Consider the following 17,087-nt stretch of genomic DNA (forward strand, 5'->3'; position numbering starts at 1 on the left):
GAGTTAGAATGCTAGAAGCAAATAAAAAGTCCCAAGAAATTGTTCAATACATTTGAGTAAATTTTTATATGAACTAGAATTTTTTGAACATATGTATTTTTTTTTATAAAATGATCATGATTAAAATTTGCTATAATTATTGTTGAAACTCTTGAAGAGATCAAAATATGTTTCCCCAAAATTCTTCTTTACTCGTGAGTACTTTTAGAAAAATTATGATATGAACATTTAGCAAATCTGCTCAAGTGATCATTTGAAAAACTAGTATTCAAGAATGAAATACGTAGAATCTAAGATATTATGTGATGTTATCATGAATGGGAGTAAATACATTATACTCTTTTTCCCTTAATTGAGGTTTTGCCCCAGTAGATTTTTCGAATAAGGTTTTTAATGAGACAATATGTTATGCGTGTTATAAATATGTATTCTCTTTTTCCTTCACTAAGACTTTTTTTCCCACAAGGTTTTTATCTTAATAAGATTCTAATGAGACATATTATCTTTCGATAGACATCCAATGGAGAGTGTCATAAATATTTTATTATTATAAAGTGGATATCCATTAGAATAAAAAATTTAATATACTTTAGGACTCTAATGTCCATTAGGAGTAAAATTTTATTCCATTTATACTTCTTATGCGTATAAATATAAAATTTGGGGAAGCATTGTAAATATAAAGTACTTATTTCTCTCATAATCTCCTCCTATTTCTTGTTTCTTTACTTTCTTGGGTAAAATACAAAAATGGCATCTAAATTATTGACTTTGTTCTATTTTGGTCACTTAACTATTAATTTTTTCGAGTTCGTCACTAAATTTTTTGAAATTAAATATTTTAGTCACTCTCCCACTATTTGTCGTTAGATGATTGACAGAAAATTGGCATGAATTTTTTTATTGGTTTAATAACAAATTTAACCCTTTAATGTTTATACATTCTATTAATTTGATCCTAAATCTTAAAAAAAAACAACAAATTTAACCTCCAATGTTTACAAAATTTATCTTTTAAGTTCAATATTCAGAAAAGCAAATTATTAAAAAAATTTCATTAAAAAAACTTTGATATATAAAAATATTATTTTATTTAATATAATAATTAAAAACTCATTACCAAATCACTATATAATTACATTTTTCCCTCAATTTTGATTTAAAACATTTTAAAATTAAATTATAAACTTCAATTTTGACATTTTATTTTTAATTTTGTTAAATTTATTAATCACAATTACATCTTCATTTTAAAATTTGGTATCCTTTTTAACTCTGTTAAGAGTAAACATAAATCATACTTCTATACATCATGATTTTTTTTCATCAAATACTAAATTAATTCCTTAGATGCAGGCCATGGCTGCAATCTCAGTTTGTTTGAAAAAGCGGCAGTGGAAATCAAAACGTCTCTATTACGGGCCGAGTAAATCCGTGGAGACTTTGCACAGTTACGCAGGCTGTAATCTTTTCTACTGGTTACACTTTATAGTCAAATGGGCAACTTCTTTGTGTTGCAAGGTGAAAGAATGCATACTCGAGCCGACATCACTTTCCATCTTCGACACTCTCAGCGTGACCTTTTGGGTGCTAACCTATGACAGAATTATTATCCTTACATTTATTACTTATTAGTACTTTAACATATATTAGTTAAGTTTGAGAAAGCTATGGGAAGTGAGCTACGGAGTAATATTCGTACCTAGTGGTGAAGACAGCTACACAATAACAATCCAGAAGAGCAAGAAGGTGGTTGTTGAGAGTAAAAATGCTAAATTTATTGATTTTTTTTAAAATATTGTTGAATAAATTTGTTGAGTTTTTTATATATATATATTGATAAAAATGTGTAAATATTATAGAGTTAAATTTATTATTAAGCTAATAAAATAACCCACATCAACTCCTCCATCACTTATCTAACTACGACTTAGGGGGAGTGAATAAAATATTTAATTTCAAAAATTGTAGTGATTAAATTAAAAAATTAATAATTAAATAATTAAAATAGTTAATGATTATTTTTGTACTCTACCCTTCTTTCTACAACATTTTGAAATTGTTTAGCAGAATTTTCATTGTTGGATTCTAAATCCAAAACATTTGGGCTTTCTCTCATCGATAATGCAATTTAGCCCAAAAACAACTTGGGTTTCTTCCATAAATAATCATTAAAAAAAAGGAAAGAATCTAACAATTCCAGGTTCCGTAGAAGGTATGGGAGTCGCATAAACTTTCTTAAAAAAGACCCCCGAAAAAGACTGCTTCGCTTTCTCGAATTTTCCTTCTCCGTTTATCCCTTTCTCTAAATTTTCTTCCGATAGAAATTAATTTTGTTTTCCCCTTTTTCTTCGGGGTAAAAAGAACCTTTTTCTCATATAAATCATTGATTAGCTCGAATTTCGATCCATTATGGTACGTTTCTCTATTACCCTTCTCTAATATTTGATCTAATGAATCAGTTGCATGATTTTTCTTCTCTTTTTGTATTTCATTTCGATGAATTATTGTTAAATACAGACAATTATAATGGAACAGAATGTTAAAAATGCTCTTTCTGAATGTTTGTTTGGATGTTTTTAGTTTGCTTGTAAACTTTTAGGTAATTCAGATTCGTGATGCAACAATAACTTGGTTAGTAATTTCCTGATAATCTGCTACAGAAGTTATGGATGTTATTGTCTTGGACATAATCTTGTTTCAAGTTAAAATGATCTGGTTCAACTTTTTGCTCTCTTTTAGTATCAATTTGAATTTCGGTTTTTGATTTTGCAAGCGAGTAATGTAATCCGAAAGAGTAGGTCAGTTTACAGGGTGTAGTCGAGCTCAAATCATTCGAAACTCGATCTGAAATGCAAGGCTCAACGCTCAACTTGAGTTTGATTGAATTTTGCTTTTATAGCTGAAGCAATTTGAGATAATAGTCGAACTGGATGAGCTTACTCAATTAAAGTAAAATATAAGCTCAGTTTCTATACTCAAGTTTGGATTTGAATTGAAACATTTAATAGTAATTAAAAAGAAAAAGCTCGATTAAGCTCTTAAACTACTCGAGTCAAATACTCAAATTGAGCTCTTTCACTAGCTCAAGATTTGGTCAAGCTGAATTCAAGTTTTTTCAAGCTGAGGCCAAACAGCTTTTGTAATACAAGTGTTTCTTTTGCTCTCTTAGATCTACTAAGGTTGGAGCTTAGTTTTTAGTGCTCTTAAAACCTAAAACTTGAGTGGTTTTGCTTGTTGTGTATGTCACTTCTTGCTTCAATGTCTCTATCTATCTTTCTTTTCTTAATTTTGATGTTATAGGGTGTCTCTGTTTTTGTTTGCTATAGTTTGTCATAGGCATCAGCTTCCTTAGTTTTGGACTCTATATTCATTTTATTTTTAAGAATCCAAATGGATCCCAATTCCCAAATGAGTCTAGTTACATTAGGTTTTAAATAGGTTTAATGCTTAGTTTTCCCAAACCACCAAATCGGGCATTAAAGTGAGTTGTTGTTGGAATGATTAGGGTAGCATCATTATTCTATCAAGCCATACAAGTTCATTGCTAGTTATAGCAGTGATATTTCTTAAATTATAGGTGATGCAAGTCACGAATGTGTTCAACCTGAAAGTGATCGAAGGACAAAATAGAGGTAACAATATCTTACATTGAACCACAGACATGCAACTTTCAATTGAAAGAATCAGTTCCAGATAAAATTAAATTCTAAACAAGGTTTTAGGAAGTTTGCAGTAAGCTTTATTGAGCTGTCTTGTGGTTCTTTCTCTGTGTTCTGGTTCTATTTAAGTGTTGTCTGGTGTCTTGATTTTAAGAATTCTGGAATTTGAAATACTGTCTTCTTGCTTGATAAAACTATTCAGGGAAGAGAGAATGTTGCAATGGGTGAGTGTAAAATAGTTAAAACTTTACATTTTCTTTTTAGGCTTTTTTCCTTTGTATTATCATTCTTCTTTGCTTATCCGTATATCTTTAAATGTAGGCTGCGAAGATTCTTGCCAACTTAATTGTAATGGGCTCAGGTATATTGGCTCGGGCCGTTGTTCAGGCATACCGTCAAGCACTTTCAAGTTAGTTCTTTACTGCAGTACTATTATTCCATGTACATAATGTTAACTTTGCTTGAACATTAGGAGCTTGCTTTTAAAAATGGAGCAATTGTATGGTATAATCATCCAAGCAGACTCTGCTTATTGTGAAAAGGGTTTGTTTGTTATTTCTGCTTGCTTGTTGCTGTTGTATTGTGTGGTGCAAATGGACTTTCTAGTTTCTTCAACCGTAGTGCCTTTTATATTGAGGTTGCAGCGGTTGTGGCTCTTGCAATACTAGAGTTTTGAGGTCACGGTAGTGTAAAGAGACAGGGATCAACTAGTAAAATGTGCAAAACAGAAGCTTAGAAAGATAAGACGACAACCTTGCTAGGGCTTGTCAACCTCACATGGGGTTGGGCAATAACAACAGAACATACCTGGGACTCTGATCCCAAGTAAAACATCCATTGTAAAACTAATGGTCAATAGGTGAAGGGACTCAACTTTAATATGAGTCCACAGGAAACCTTATTTAACAGATGTGGGATAACACCACTTAACACTAGTGAGCTAATTGTCTTTGATGTTGATTTGCTCACGGTGATGTCTTCATTAAAGAAGTCCCATGAGGAAAATTGGTTTAGGATCAACATTCTATTGTTAATTTTAACAAATAACAGGAAGCTTGTTTACTCTCGTGTTTGCTTTATACGCATCAATCTTCTGAATAGTAAGTTTGTTGTAGATGCCGCCAAATCTGGTGTTACCCATGAGACACTACAAAACGCAGTCCGTAGAGGTGGCAAAGTCATGACCGAGCAAGAGGCCAGGCTGATTCTTGGTGTAAGCGAGGAGACTGCTTGGGAGGAGATATTAAAGGCTAGTTTGTGTATCTCTTTTCTTAACGTTTTCTGTTATGTTTGTCTCAAGCAAGTTTTGAACTTCTCCCATTACTTAATTGCAGAAGTATGAAATTTTATTTGAGAAGAATGCCAAGAATGGGAGCTTCTACCTTCAGTCAAAGGTTCATAGGGCTAAGGAGTGCTTAGAATCTGTCTATCAAGGCAAAGCAGAGGGCAGTCCTCCGAGTTGAGAACTCATCAAGGTTAGCTCATTGTACATTGGGATGCCTGCCTGAATACTAATTCTAGTCTAACGCAAATACTTGCTGCAATTTTGTGTCCTAAGTTCTCAATGTTGAATTGGTTGAGTGGTTGCAAATAATAACTTAAGGTTTCTTAAACTAATCTGTTTCCTGTGGTCGTTGCCATGCTGCTTGTTAGATTAATACAGAGTAGATTACTTCAATCTTAAAATACAAGTCTATGTTATTCAGACTCGAATGTATATACGGGTTTGATATGGATATACATTAGACATGTGCTGAACACTGGTACTTGAAGAAAAATCAAGAACATGAAGAGTAAAAATATGAGAAACTACAAGTATATAAATAATAGCTGAGTTAATTCAGTTTAGTTTGAGTGAGTTATTCGTGTGTTCAACTGTCCTCTATGATTTTCCAGTATCTTTCAATTGATTCTTTAAACATTTATTTCACCCTTAATTAGTCGGAATATTTACTAGTTTAAATGTGCCAAAGGTGGGTTGTATTTTAATGAAATTTTAATTTTAATCCCGCACAAGCCATTGAGCATTTGTACTAATTTCGATTTTGCAGTCTTAGTTCTACTGATGGAGTAATTATAAAAATGGCATAATCGAACCATCTCTTCTGACTCTTTCTTTTTCTTTGAAAAAGTGCTTGATTTTTTAAATAATAATAATAAAAGTTTTTCATATTTTCAATAAAAAATCTTTAAATTTTATAATAAAAAAATTCCAAGATTATGAAAAAAATAGTCTTTAAAACTTCTAAAATTTTAAATTAAATTTTTTAAAAAAAGTTCTACAAATTCTAAAAAATGTGTATTCTGTGAATGATAATAGAGTTCTTTCTAAGTATTAGCCATTCGTATGAAACCAAATTTGAATAAATAATTTTTTTTAATTCAACTTAAATCAGTTGTATATCGAAAACGTATTTTGGAGGATCTTAACGAGGAAAGTGGAAATTAAGTTTTGTATCTATTGAGAATATCTGGGTACTTACTTTTTAGTAAATAATAGGAACAAATATATTGCAAAAAGAAATATTGAAGATTCTTCGACCTTTAAGATTTCTGTCTTCTCTTTTCCTTTTTCTCCCTTTCTTTTTTATTTATCCTTATATTATTTTTAATTCAAATTATCTTTACCATTTAATAATATTAATTTTCATTTATCTATACAAATAATTTATATTATTATTTAAGCACGCGACTGAATTAGTGTCATAAATTAACTCAATACAAATTCAGCCAATGAAATTACTAATATAACCTTACATATTTTAAATAAGTTATATTATTATAATTGTACTTTTATCTTTTTCTTAAATTTAAAAAGTTACTAATATTGAGATTTAAACTCATTCTAGCAGCATCAGTAAGAGTTTTTATTTACCACTTTAACCATAATTTTAAATATCATAACACAAATTGTTTTATCCAATATCTATCTATATTATTATTTAAGTGTGTGACTAAGTTAGTATTACAAGTTAATTCGATAATAACTCGATCATTGAAATTATTAAAATAACCTTACATATTTTCAATAGGTTATATTATTAATAGAATTGATTCGAAGCTTATTTTAAAAACCCAATAAAGAAGTTAGAAATGTTGATATCATGTCACCAACATTTATAAAATACTTTCCTTACCATTTTAACCGAATTTTTTTTATATATATTTTTTACATTTCAATGTTATTACACATTGTTTCGTACAAATTATATATATTGATAACGTCATTGATTGAGTTGAACACAATATCAACTCAAGAAAAATGGAAATACTATGATAAAAAATTGGAGAGCATTTAATATTCTTAATTAATGCATTTACCTATTTAAATTTCTTTTTACTTACAATTTAAATTAATTTTTTATTTTAATTTTCTACATATTTCATATATTGTTATTAGTCTCAAAATAAAGCTTCATTATTTATTATATGTTAATTTTAAATGCATACTTATATTCAATATATATTACATTCATATACATACGCATGCGATAAAATTTTTAGTAGTATACTAGTAAAATTTTCTCACTTGTAGTTTATAAATTAAGACTAACATTATGTTTGGTTGGGGAAATGAAATAGGGTTTCCTTTGTTTACAGTTGAACAGTAAACCAACAGTGTGAGCAATTCAACAGAATACCATTTCAGTTCTATTTGTTAAAAATACTAAATATGAATCCAGTGCCTCCCCATATAATAGCAATGTGATGGAGATAATGAACAACTTAACTTTTTTTCTTACCAATATACGTTTCAAAAATTTATAATTTTTCAAGCATAAATATAACATAAAAAAAAAAGCAGTCTTTGTTTTGTCACTTTTTCTGCAAAACTCGTTCACTCTTAATCTTTCTCTGTGAGAATGTGAATTCATAAATTTAAGGACAGTAAAGTTGAAAGCACCAAGGTTAATTTGTGGATGGTTTTCAATTTCCAAGGGAGATGCAAAGTGTTGAGGTAGTTTTTTAGCATTGCCTTAATCAGTCCTGGACCAGTGCTAATTGGATGCGTTTGTCATGTCATTTTTTTGTTCTTTCTTTGAATATATTGGCATTCCCGCAAGAAAACATTCTCGATTTTGTCAATTCATCAAGTTGTAACATTTGTTTTTCCCCAGCATGTTTCAAATCTAGATTGAGTTGCTTGAAAGCCCAATAAGCTCTATGCTCAAGCTCCGATGGTAGGTGGTAAGCTTTTCCGAACACTAACCGATAGGGTAACATCCCTAAAGGAATTTTGAATGTTGTTCGATAAGCTCATAAAGCATCATCAAGTCTCCTGGACCAATCTCTGCGATTCAGACGTACCATTTTTTTCAGTATGCCTTTTATTTCTTTATTTGTCAGCTCAGCTTGCCCATTCGTCTTTGGGTGGTAAGCCGTAGCAACCATGTGGTTTACACCATACTTATCAAGTAACCACTTCAGCCACTTATTCACAAACTGAGATCCATCATCGCTAATTATAACCCTTGAAGTCCCGAACCTAGCAAATATATGATTATGCAGGAAGCGCATGACCACCTTGGAATCATTCGTCTTATATGCCTCGGCCTCTACCCATTTCAACACGTAATCAACAGCCACCAAAATGCATATATTACCGTATGATAGAGGAAATTGACCCAAAAAATCAATATCCCGCACGTTAAACAATTCAATTTCAAGGATGTTATTCAAAGGCTTCTCATTTCTCATTGAAATACTTCCAACTCGTTGGCACTGATCAAAATTCCTCACATAGGCATGTGCATCTTTAAATAAAGTGGGCCAAAAGAACCTGACTTGTAATACCTGAGCCGCACTATGTGTCCCCCAAATCGTCCCCCACATGGAGATGGATGACAATGGTAAAGGATATTGCGTACCACACTTTCAGCCATACACCTTCTAATTATTTGATCTACACATTGCTTGAACAAATATAATTCCTCCCAAAAATAGAACCATACATCATGTAGGAATTTCTTCCTTTGTTGGTATGTCATCTCGGGCGGCATTAGTCCACTGGCCAAAAAGTTATCAAAGTCAGCAAACCACAGAATTTCATATGTATGACTACTTCAAAGATGTGTTCATTCGGGAAACATTCATTATTAAGAACAAAGGAGTGAGTTTCCTCTTGATGCTCCAATCTTGACAGATGATTTGTCACCTAGTTTTCCACCCTCTTTCTATCCTGAATCTCAAGATTAAATTCTTGGAGTAAAAGTATCCATCGAATTAATTTTGGCTTAGCATCTTTTTTCGTGAGCAAATATTTAATGGTCGAGTGATTAGTATAAACTGTCACCTTAACCCCTACAAGATAAAAATGAAATTTATCAAAGGCAAATACAATAGCAAGTAACTCTTTTTCTGTTACCTTATAGTTTAACTGTGCTCTTATCAAGGTTTGGCTTGCATAATAGATGGAATGAATAAATTTGTTCCTTCGTTGCCCCATCACAACTCCTACTGGGAAGTCGCTTGCATCACACATCAACTCAAAAGGAGAACTCCAATCTGGTGTAATAATAATTGGTGTTGAGGTTAATCAGCTTTTCAAATAGTCAAAAGCTTTCAAACACTCCTCATCAAAGTTGAATGTTGTATCTTTATCCAACAATTTGGATAGAAGTTTGGAGATTTTAAAAAGTCTTTGATGAACCTCCAATAGAACTCAGCATGTTCCAAAAAACTCCTAATGCCTTTTACACATATAGGTGGAAGGAGCTTCTTGATAACATCTATTTTTGCCTTGTCAACTTTTATTCATTGTCTTGTTATTTTATGCCCCAAAATAATATATTTCTTTACCATGAAATGACATTTCTTCTAGTTGAGGACAAGGTTCATTTCTTTGTATAACACCCCTTAACCCCAAACTGTAGCCGAAATAGGGTTATGAGGCATTATAGAACATTCGATCAATTTACGAGCAATTCACAAGTAAATAACAAACATATAAAAATTAAATCATAAAATCCCTTTTAATGGACCCTCGAGGTTAAATCACATATTAAAAAAGGAACGGGTGCTCGTTCGAGTACTCCAAATTTTCTTTTTTTTTTAAACTCAATATATCCCCTTTATAAACATCTAACCTTCCCTGCAATTTTCAAACAACAACTAATCCCAAACCAATGGCACAACCAAAAACAATTTAAACTCAAATATACCTAAATCATGACCAATTCATTAACATAGTAAATTAATAACTAAACATTCATAATATCATTCAAAATTAACTAATAACTTCATTCATTTTTCATTCTAACTTAATGTCAAATTATATAATATAATCTTTACCATTTTATTAAACTAATATCAAAATATGGTATACCATTTTTACAACCAACATTACAAGCATATCTATATAACCTATACAACTCCTAGTACATGCCACTTTCAATGAAGGGAGAAAACATCACCAAAATTTATCTTGGAGTCAGGATCGTTGGGATGTTGGACCGGGACTCTTGACTTCTACTGACCTGCGCACGGAAACAACCGTACGGTGAATATTTTATACTCAGTGGTATTACCATAATTCAAACTATAACAACCATAATAAAACATAAATATCAAGTATATAACAATTGATTTTCTCTTACATTAATTCATTCTTAAATTATATAAGTATTAACAATACACTTTTAACTATGCATCAATTTTAATCATATGTCATAACTTTAATTACATTTACTACATGAACATTTACTTCATGTTTTCCATTTCCAATTTCAATTTCAATCCACAATTCATTTTTCTCTTTTCTTTCAATATTTTTAATATTACGATCAATCAGATTCATACAAAATTCTCATGTTAGTTATTCACCCTATTAACAATCTGGACTTTGATGAATACACGGATTCTAACCCAAACACACCAATACGACACATTGTACCTAAAACGGTACATAGTACCTGATCAGTATACGACACATAAGTGTCTGAAACGACACACGAGGTGTCTGATACGACATATAAAATGCCTGATATACGACACATAAAGTGCCTGATCAGCAAGGTCAATAAATCCCGTACTCTTCCAAATCCTATGGCATGCTAATTATATCCGACTCAGCCCGACTAGTTAATAGGGTATTTCAATTTCACAATTCAATTTTCACTTTTATTTCAAGAATTCATTTTCAATATCAATTACACTTTTCCATTCACTAATCAAAACGCAATTCAATACCAACACATACTTTTCTCATTCAATTTAATTTTCCAAATTCAATTCATTAAAGTCACTTACCTTATTATTTTCTTACCATACACATAATTTAAATTTAACATTAAATAATAAATAATTTGAATTATAGTAATACAAACCATGAATCTCCCGTTTTAGTCCTCGATAGCTTTCTCCTTTCTTTTCGATGCTGATGCATCGGGTTCTTTGTTAGCTATGGAAATAATATAATAATAATAATAATAATAATACTATTAATTACAGCACTGATTATAATAAATAATTAAATTTCTAATCAATTCCTACCTTATTCCCAATTTAATCCTAACTAAGTTTACTTACTTTTCTAATTCAATTCACACTTTATTTCTATTCAAATTTCATCCAAACTCAAATTTAACTATTAAATTTCCAGCATATTTTCCTAATCTCGAATTTTCCTCAATTTTAGTCCCTAAAACGTAAAACTTATAGCTTACTTCACAATTTAATCCTTTTATGAATTCTAACTTGAATTTCATTCATTTAAATCCCTAATTCATCTTTTTGTTCAACATAAACTATACTTGAAAACCTATGAACTTACAAAATATCAACTTAATTCCATCAAAACCTTGTTTTAAAACTTCTAAAACATCAAATTTAAGAGAAAAAGACTTAATTTAACTTACCAATTAAACTTCAAGCTTCAAATCCCTAGTTTTCCCTTTTATTTTTCTTTCCTATTCTTTCTTCCCCTGTTCGAATGGCTTCTGCTGTTCTTTTTGTTTCTTTTACTTCTTTTCTTTCTTTTATTTCTTTAGTTTCTTTTATTTACTTTATTTTATTTACTTAATAATTAATATAATATATTATGTTTAAATGTTAAGTAAACAAATTATTTAATTACATTTGTACATATTCATATTATTACACTTGTATAAATTTTGTACCATACATTTGTCAATTATCTTATTTATTTAATAAAAAATCTATTTAACAACAAATAATAATGTTACAAATGTACATATATATTTTATTCATACATGTACAATATCATATATACCATACACTTGTATTAAATCATTACCATACATTTGTATTAAATCATTACCATACATTTGTCTTTATTTAACTTATTTCATAATATAATAATTATTATAATTTTTAATTTAATAATAAACCTTAATAATTATTAATTAAATATCATGTAATATCTTCAATTCAATCAACTTATGTCGCCTTATATTTATGAATTGGCTTAATTGCCATTTTTGCCTTTTATACTTTCTTTTAATCTATAATTCAACTTTTACACCTTATTCTATTTAGTCTTTTTTCCTAATTTCTCTTAATTAAACTAAATTCATCTAATTAAAACTTAATTAGACACATTACTAGACTCATAATTACTCCTACTAATTATTTACGGACTTGGTTTACTAAGACAGAGGCCCGATATTGCACTTTTTCGATGCCTATGAATTTTGGGTCCTTACACTTCGCCTCGTTTCAGTACTTTGGCCAAATTATCTAAGAAATCATCATAAGAATCCCCGAACACTAACAAGTCATCCATAAATACTTCTAAAATTTTTCAACCATGTCAGTAAATATAGCCATCATTGTAACAGCCCGATTTTGGGCCTAGTCGGAACAGTAGTTTCGGGATCATAAATCCGACAAGGAAAATTTTATTTTTCTTATATTTTTATAGTATACGATTTCACGGAATGATTTTGTGAAAATTTCGTTCGAAAATTTAGACGTTTGGGCACTCAATTTAGTCAAAAGGACTAAATTGTAAAAAAGTGCAAAAGTTGAGTTCTACATGTTAGAGGTGTTCAATTGTTATGAACTTTAAATTGGAGGTCCTTATATGGTAATTAGACCATTGGTTAAGTTGGTAGACAAAAATGGGTATGAGATAAGTGAAATAGGAAAATTTTAAGTTAGGGGCAATTTGGTAATCTAGTAATTAAAATGAATTAAAAGGGAAAAAGATGGCAGATTGTGCTCATCTTCTTCATTTGGACGAAATCAGCAAGGGGGGAAGCCATTGTTAGGGTTTTCAAGCTTCCAAGCTCCATAGTAAGTGATTCTAAGCCCTATTTTTAATGTTCTTTATGTTTTTGGAGTCCCGGTAACTTGATTTTGCTTATTCTAGCAATAATTTAATCTAGGGTTTATATTTGGAAAAATACCCATATGTGAAATGTGTTTATTTTGATGTTTTATGGTAGAATATAAAGCTAGAAATTATGTTAAGCAACTTTTGCTAATCGATTTTGAGTAAAAACGAGTAAAACGACATAATCGATAAAAATACTAAATGTTCATAAGTAAGTGTTAGAGTGGGAATTTGATGTTTCCATACAAGGGAAAAATGTTCAGCATGTCATAATACATAAGAATAAGGGATGAAGTTTAATTTACGAGCTTTGGGGCAAAAGTGTAAATATGCAAAAGTTTAGGGGCAAAATTGTAATTTTTCCAAAGTTTGAGTCAAGGACTGTTTTGATAAATGTGAGTACTAAATAAGTCAAATATGTTATTATAGATCAAGAAAGAAGTGGAATCGACATTGACCGGAGAAAAGAAAAGATTCAAGACTAAATTGCTAAATTTTTATATTGTTGCATCAAAGTAAGTTATGTGTAAATAATAGTAATATACTTTTATAAATTGTGAATTTTATTTGATATGTGAATCAATATTGAATGTGGACGGAAAATTGTTCATGAATTATTCAAGTGATAAAGTGTTGAAAATAAAGTTTTAAGTGTAAATTCCCGGTTGAACTTAGGAATAGAAGTGGATACAAGTGACATGTCACTAGAGATCAGTGTTACAGTGAGTCCCGGGTGCTGGGTGATCTAGCATGTGTTGCATACACCTGACAGCTTGTGTGAGCAGGCCCGTGGACATTTCCAATGTTATTGATCAGTGGTAGCTTCGGCTACATTTCAGTGGTAGCTTCGGCTACATATCAGTGGTAGCTTCGGCTACATATCAGTGTGGCACTTATGTGCTAATTCTCTACGTATCCGTGTATATTCCGAGTGTTCAACGGGAAATTGACTAAGTGAAAATACATGAGATCATGTAACGGTTAAGTGTAATTGAATAATGAATATATGTGTGGAATTGAATTGAATATTGACTTGAAAATGGAAAAGTGAATTTTGAATTGAATAGTGATTAAAAGTGAAAAAGTGAAATTATGAAAAAGTAGAATTAGCAACAAAACAGTTTTGGACAGTAACAATAGTGTGACTTTGAAAAATCACCAAAAATGGTGGAAATTGAATTAGAGAGTGAATAAGATATGAAATGAAATCTTAAGGAGTCTATTTTTACATAAAAGAAACAGAGAAAGCAAAAGAGTTATACATTTTGAGATATTTTAATTTTAGTGAGGCAAGGTCGGATTGATTTCGGAATCCCCTGTTCTGACTTTAAAAAATAATTAAAAATTGTAAAAAAATTATTATGAGTTATAATTTATATTCTTAGAATCCTTAATGAGTCTATTTTCAAAGCGAACAAACATAAATATCATCCGAGTTCTGTACAATGAGATAATTCATTTTTAGTGAAGAGAGGTCAGATATGTTGAGCAGTGAAAAAGGGGTGACTTTAAAGAATAAACTGTACTAATTGGCCAAGTCAAAAATTCTGAAAATTTTATGGTAAGAAGAGATGCAAGTATAGTTTCAAGAAAAATTAACGGATCTTAATTTGGAGCTCTGTAGCTTCGGATAAAAATGATTTAGTGACTCTGACTCAAATAGACAGCTTTGAATTTAAATATAAGTGAATAGTGAAATTATGTATAATGCTATACATAAAGGATGTGGAATGGAGAGGAGGAGGAGGACAATAAAATGTATGAAAGAATTGTGTATAATGGTCATATGCCCGATTATAATCGGTAAATGTTAAATTGAATGGTAAATACGTATTGGTACTGAAGGAACTATTGCGGTATTGAAAAGCAATTGATCAAATGTTTAAGAAATTTAGTCATGATATATATATATGTGTGTGTGTGTGTGTGTGTGTGTGTGTGATAATAATGATATATTGATGATTATATCATTGAGTTGCATTGATTAATTCGGTCTATGTGATGGAAATGTCAAGAACATTTGTCTTTGATATGTGATGATCATGGTTTAAGCTCATATGGGAAAATAAAGTTTCATAGTATGAGAGTGTGGTATTGAAATATATATATTGGATGAGAAATTGATTTGAATTGTGAACATGAAAGATTGTGAATTGAATAAAATGGAAATGGAGCTTTGAATTACATGAGTAAGTATCGGGTCTCGTAGGTCCTATTTGTTATGAATATAATATTTTGAGGATATGCTGTAAAGAATTATAAAGGCAAGTTAAAAATTTGAAGAGTTTAAATTTGAATGAAATTTTGTAACTCGGTTTAATACGTTTACATGTGTAAGTGTTCTAGTAATGCCTCATACCCTATTTCGGAGTTGAATACGGGTAAGGGGTGTTACAATCATTCATCTTTGAAAAGTCGTAAGTGTATTGCACAAACCAAAAGGCATTCGCCGAAAAGCAAACGTACCATACAAGCAAGTGAAAGTGGTTTTGTGCTGATCTTTCGGATCTATAATTCTCTGGTTGTACCCCGAATATTCGTCTAAGAAACAATAGTAGCCTTGCCCTGCAAGTCTGTCTAACATTTGATCTAAGAATAACAACATAAAAGGCCCTTCTGAGTTGCTTTATTTAACTTTCTGTAATTTATACAAATTTGCTAGCCCATAATTGTCCTTGTCGGAATCAGCTCATTATTTTCATTCTCCACAATTGTAGTGCCTCATTTCTTTGGCACACTGGACCTGACTTACCCAAGAACTGTCAGAGATGGGATAAATAATCCCTACATCTAACCATTTGATCATTTTCTTCTTGACCACTTCTTTCATGATCGAGTTTAGCCTTCTTTGTCCATCAATTGTTCCCTTTTTGTCATCTTCTAATAGAATTTTATGCATGCAGAGAGAATGGCTCATGCCTCAAATACCAGTTATAGTCCACCCAGTTGCCCTTTTGAATTTCTTCAAAACCTCAAGAATTTGTTCTTCTTGAGTTTCAATCAACTCGGCTAAAATGATCACAGGTAAAGTAGAAGAGTTACCTTAATAAACATATTTAACATGTGATGGTAATACCTTTAAATCCAACTTGGGTGGTTCTTCAATCGACGTCTTTGGTTGTGTGTACTCACAAGATGCTAATTCCAATGATTCAAATCGAGATTGTGAAGTGAATCCCTTCAGCTTGGCTTCTATCATAGCCAGATCTTCATCATCTTCATTGTCACTTGGCAGGTCTGATGCTAAAATCTGTTCCAACAGGTCATCCGTAGGGACTAATGACTCTATATTGGTCATAGCAGAAATTCTTCACTTGCATCAGGAAATATCATGGCTTTGAAAACATTAAAGCTTACCTAATCGTCTTGAACTCGTATGGTGAGTTCCCCTTTCTAGACATCGATTAATGTTATTTTAGTTGCTAAGAAGACCTTCCCAAGATGATAGGGACTTCTTTATTTGCTTCAAAATCCAAAATGATAAAGTTAACTGAAATATAAATTTATCCACACGTACCAGTACATCTTCGATCTTCCCTTTCAAATGGGCTAATGATTTGTCTGCCAATTGAAGTGTAACTGTCATTGGTCTAACCTCACCAATACCTAATCGCTTAGACACAGATATGGACATCAAATTGAGACTTGCTCCCAAATCACATAATGTCATTCCACAATAAGTGTCTCCAATATTGCCTAGAATGGTGAAACTCCTTGGATCTTTCATTTTTGGGGGCAGTTTGTTTTGCAAGAATGCATTGCACTCCTTTGTCAATGCCATTGTCTCAAATTCCCCCAACCTTCTCTTCTTAAAAATTATTTCCTTTATGAATTTGACATAATTCGGCATTTGCTCCAAAGCTTCCACAAGATGGATGTTGATATGTAGTTGTTTAAGCACGTCTAAAAAGTTCTTAAATTAAACCTCTTGTTTCTACTTCTGGAATCTTTGAGGATATGAAGGTGGTGGAATCTTAACTTTAACCAGATAGCTTTTTTATGGTAATGCTTCTACAGTTGCCGTAGGTGTTGAACTTTCAGGACTAACTTGTTGCAGCAACCTCTTATTAGAAACTTCTATAAAGTGGGAATTTTAATATTCAATTTATTTTCCTCTTTTTCTAAGCAAC

At 31.0% G+C, this 17,087-nt stretch overlaps 2 protein-coding genes across 3 annotated transcripts; one reads left to right on the forward strand and one right to left on the reverse strand.

Annotated features, from left to right (window-relative positions):
• The first annotated feature begins 2,190 nt into the window (after window positions 1–2,190).
• On the forward strand, window positions 2,191–5,524 carry LOC107914688 (mitochondrial import inner membrane translocase subunit PAM16 like 2). Of its 2 annotated transcripts, XM_041102238.1 has the most exons (5): window positions 2,207–2,415; window positions 3,865–3,886; window positions 3,984–4,071; window positions 4,778–4,911; window positions 4,997–5,524. In XM_041102238.1, exons 2-5 carry the CDS (start codon window positions 3,875–3,877, stop codon window positions 5,123–5,125), a joined length of 363 nt encoding a protein of 120 aa, XP_040958172.1. In that variant the 5' UTR covers window positions 2,207–2,415; window positions 3,865–3,874; the 3' UTR covers window positions 5,126–5,524. The 2 variants fall into 2 exon arrangements, with proteins under 2 accessions (XP_016699174.1, XP_040958172.1); XM_016843685.2 differs by lacking the exon at window positions 3,865–3,886 and having other exon boundaries at window positions 2,191–2,415.
• Window positions 5,525–7,919: 2,395 nt separating this feature from the next.
• Window positions 7,920–16,738, reverse strand: LOC107915410 (uncharacterized). Its single transcript, XM_016844573.1, has 3 exons — window positions 16,475–16,738; window positions 16,034–16,207; window positions 7,920–8,384 (listed from the first exon to the last, which is right to left on the reverse strand). The coding sequence occupies exons 1-3, from the start codon at window positions 16,736–16,738 to the stop codon at window positions 7,920–7,922; spliced, it is 903 nt and encodes a 300-aa protein (XP_016700062.1).
• Between the last annotated feature and the right edge of the window lie 349 nt (window positions 16,739–17,087).

Source organism: Gossypium hirsutum, chromosome D10 (genome assembly GCF_007990345.1).
Source record: "Gossypium hirsutum isolate 1008001.06 chromosome D10, Gossypium_hirsutum_v2.1, whole genome shotgun sequence".
NCBI lineage: Eukaryota > Viridiplantae > Streptophyta > Magnoliopsida > Malvales > Malvaceae > Gossypium > Gossypium hirsutum.

Excerpts from the sequence above, each read along its gene's own strand:
- LOC107914688 (XM_041102238.1), top strand. Across the intron at positions 4,072-4,777 it reads ATACCGTCAAGCACTTTCAA|ATGCCGCCAAATCTGGTGTT; the intron begins GTTAGTTCTTTA and ends AGTTTGTTGTAG. Across the intron at positions 4,912-4,996 it reads CTTGGGAGGAGATATTAAAG|AAGTATGAAATTTTATTTGA; the intron begins GCTAGTTTGTGT and ends ACTTAATTGCAG.
- LOC107915410 (XM_016844573.1), bottom strand. The coding sequence starts at position 16,738 with ATGGCATTGACAAAGGAGTGCAATGCATTCTTGCAAAACAAACTGCCC. Across the intron at positions 16,208-16,474 it reads GGAAGATCGAAGATGTACTG|ATTTTAGCATCAGACCTGCC; the intron begins GTACGTGTGGAT and ends CTGTTGGAACAG. Across the intron at positions 8,385-16,033 it reads CACCCAAGTTGGATTTAAAG|TGCCAACGAGTTGGAAGTAT; the intron begins GTATTACCATCA and ends AATTTTGATCAG.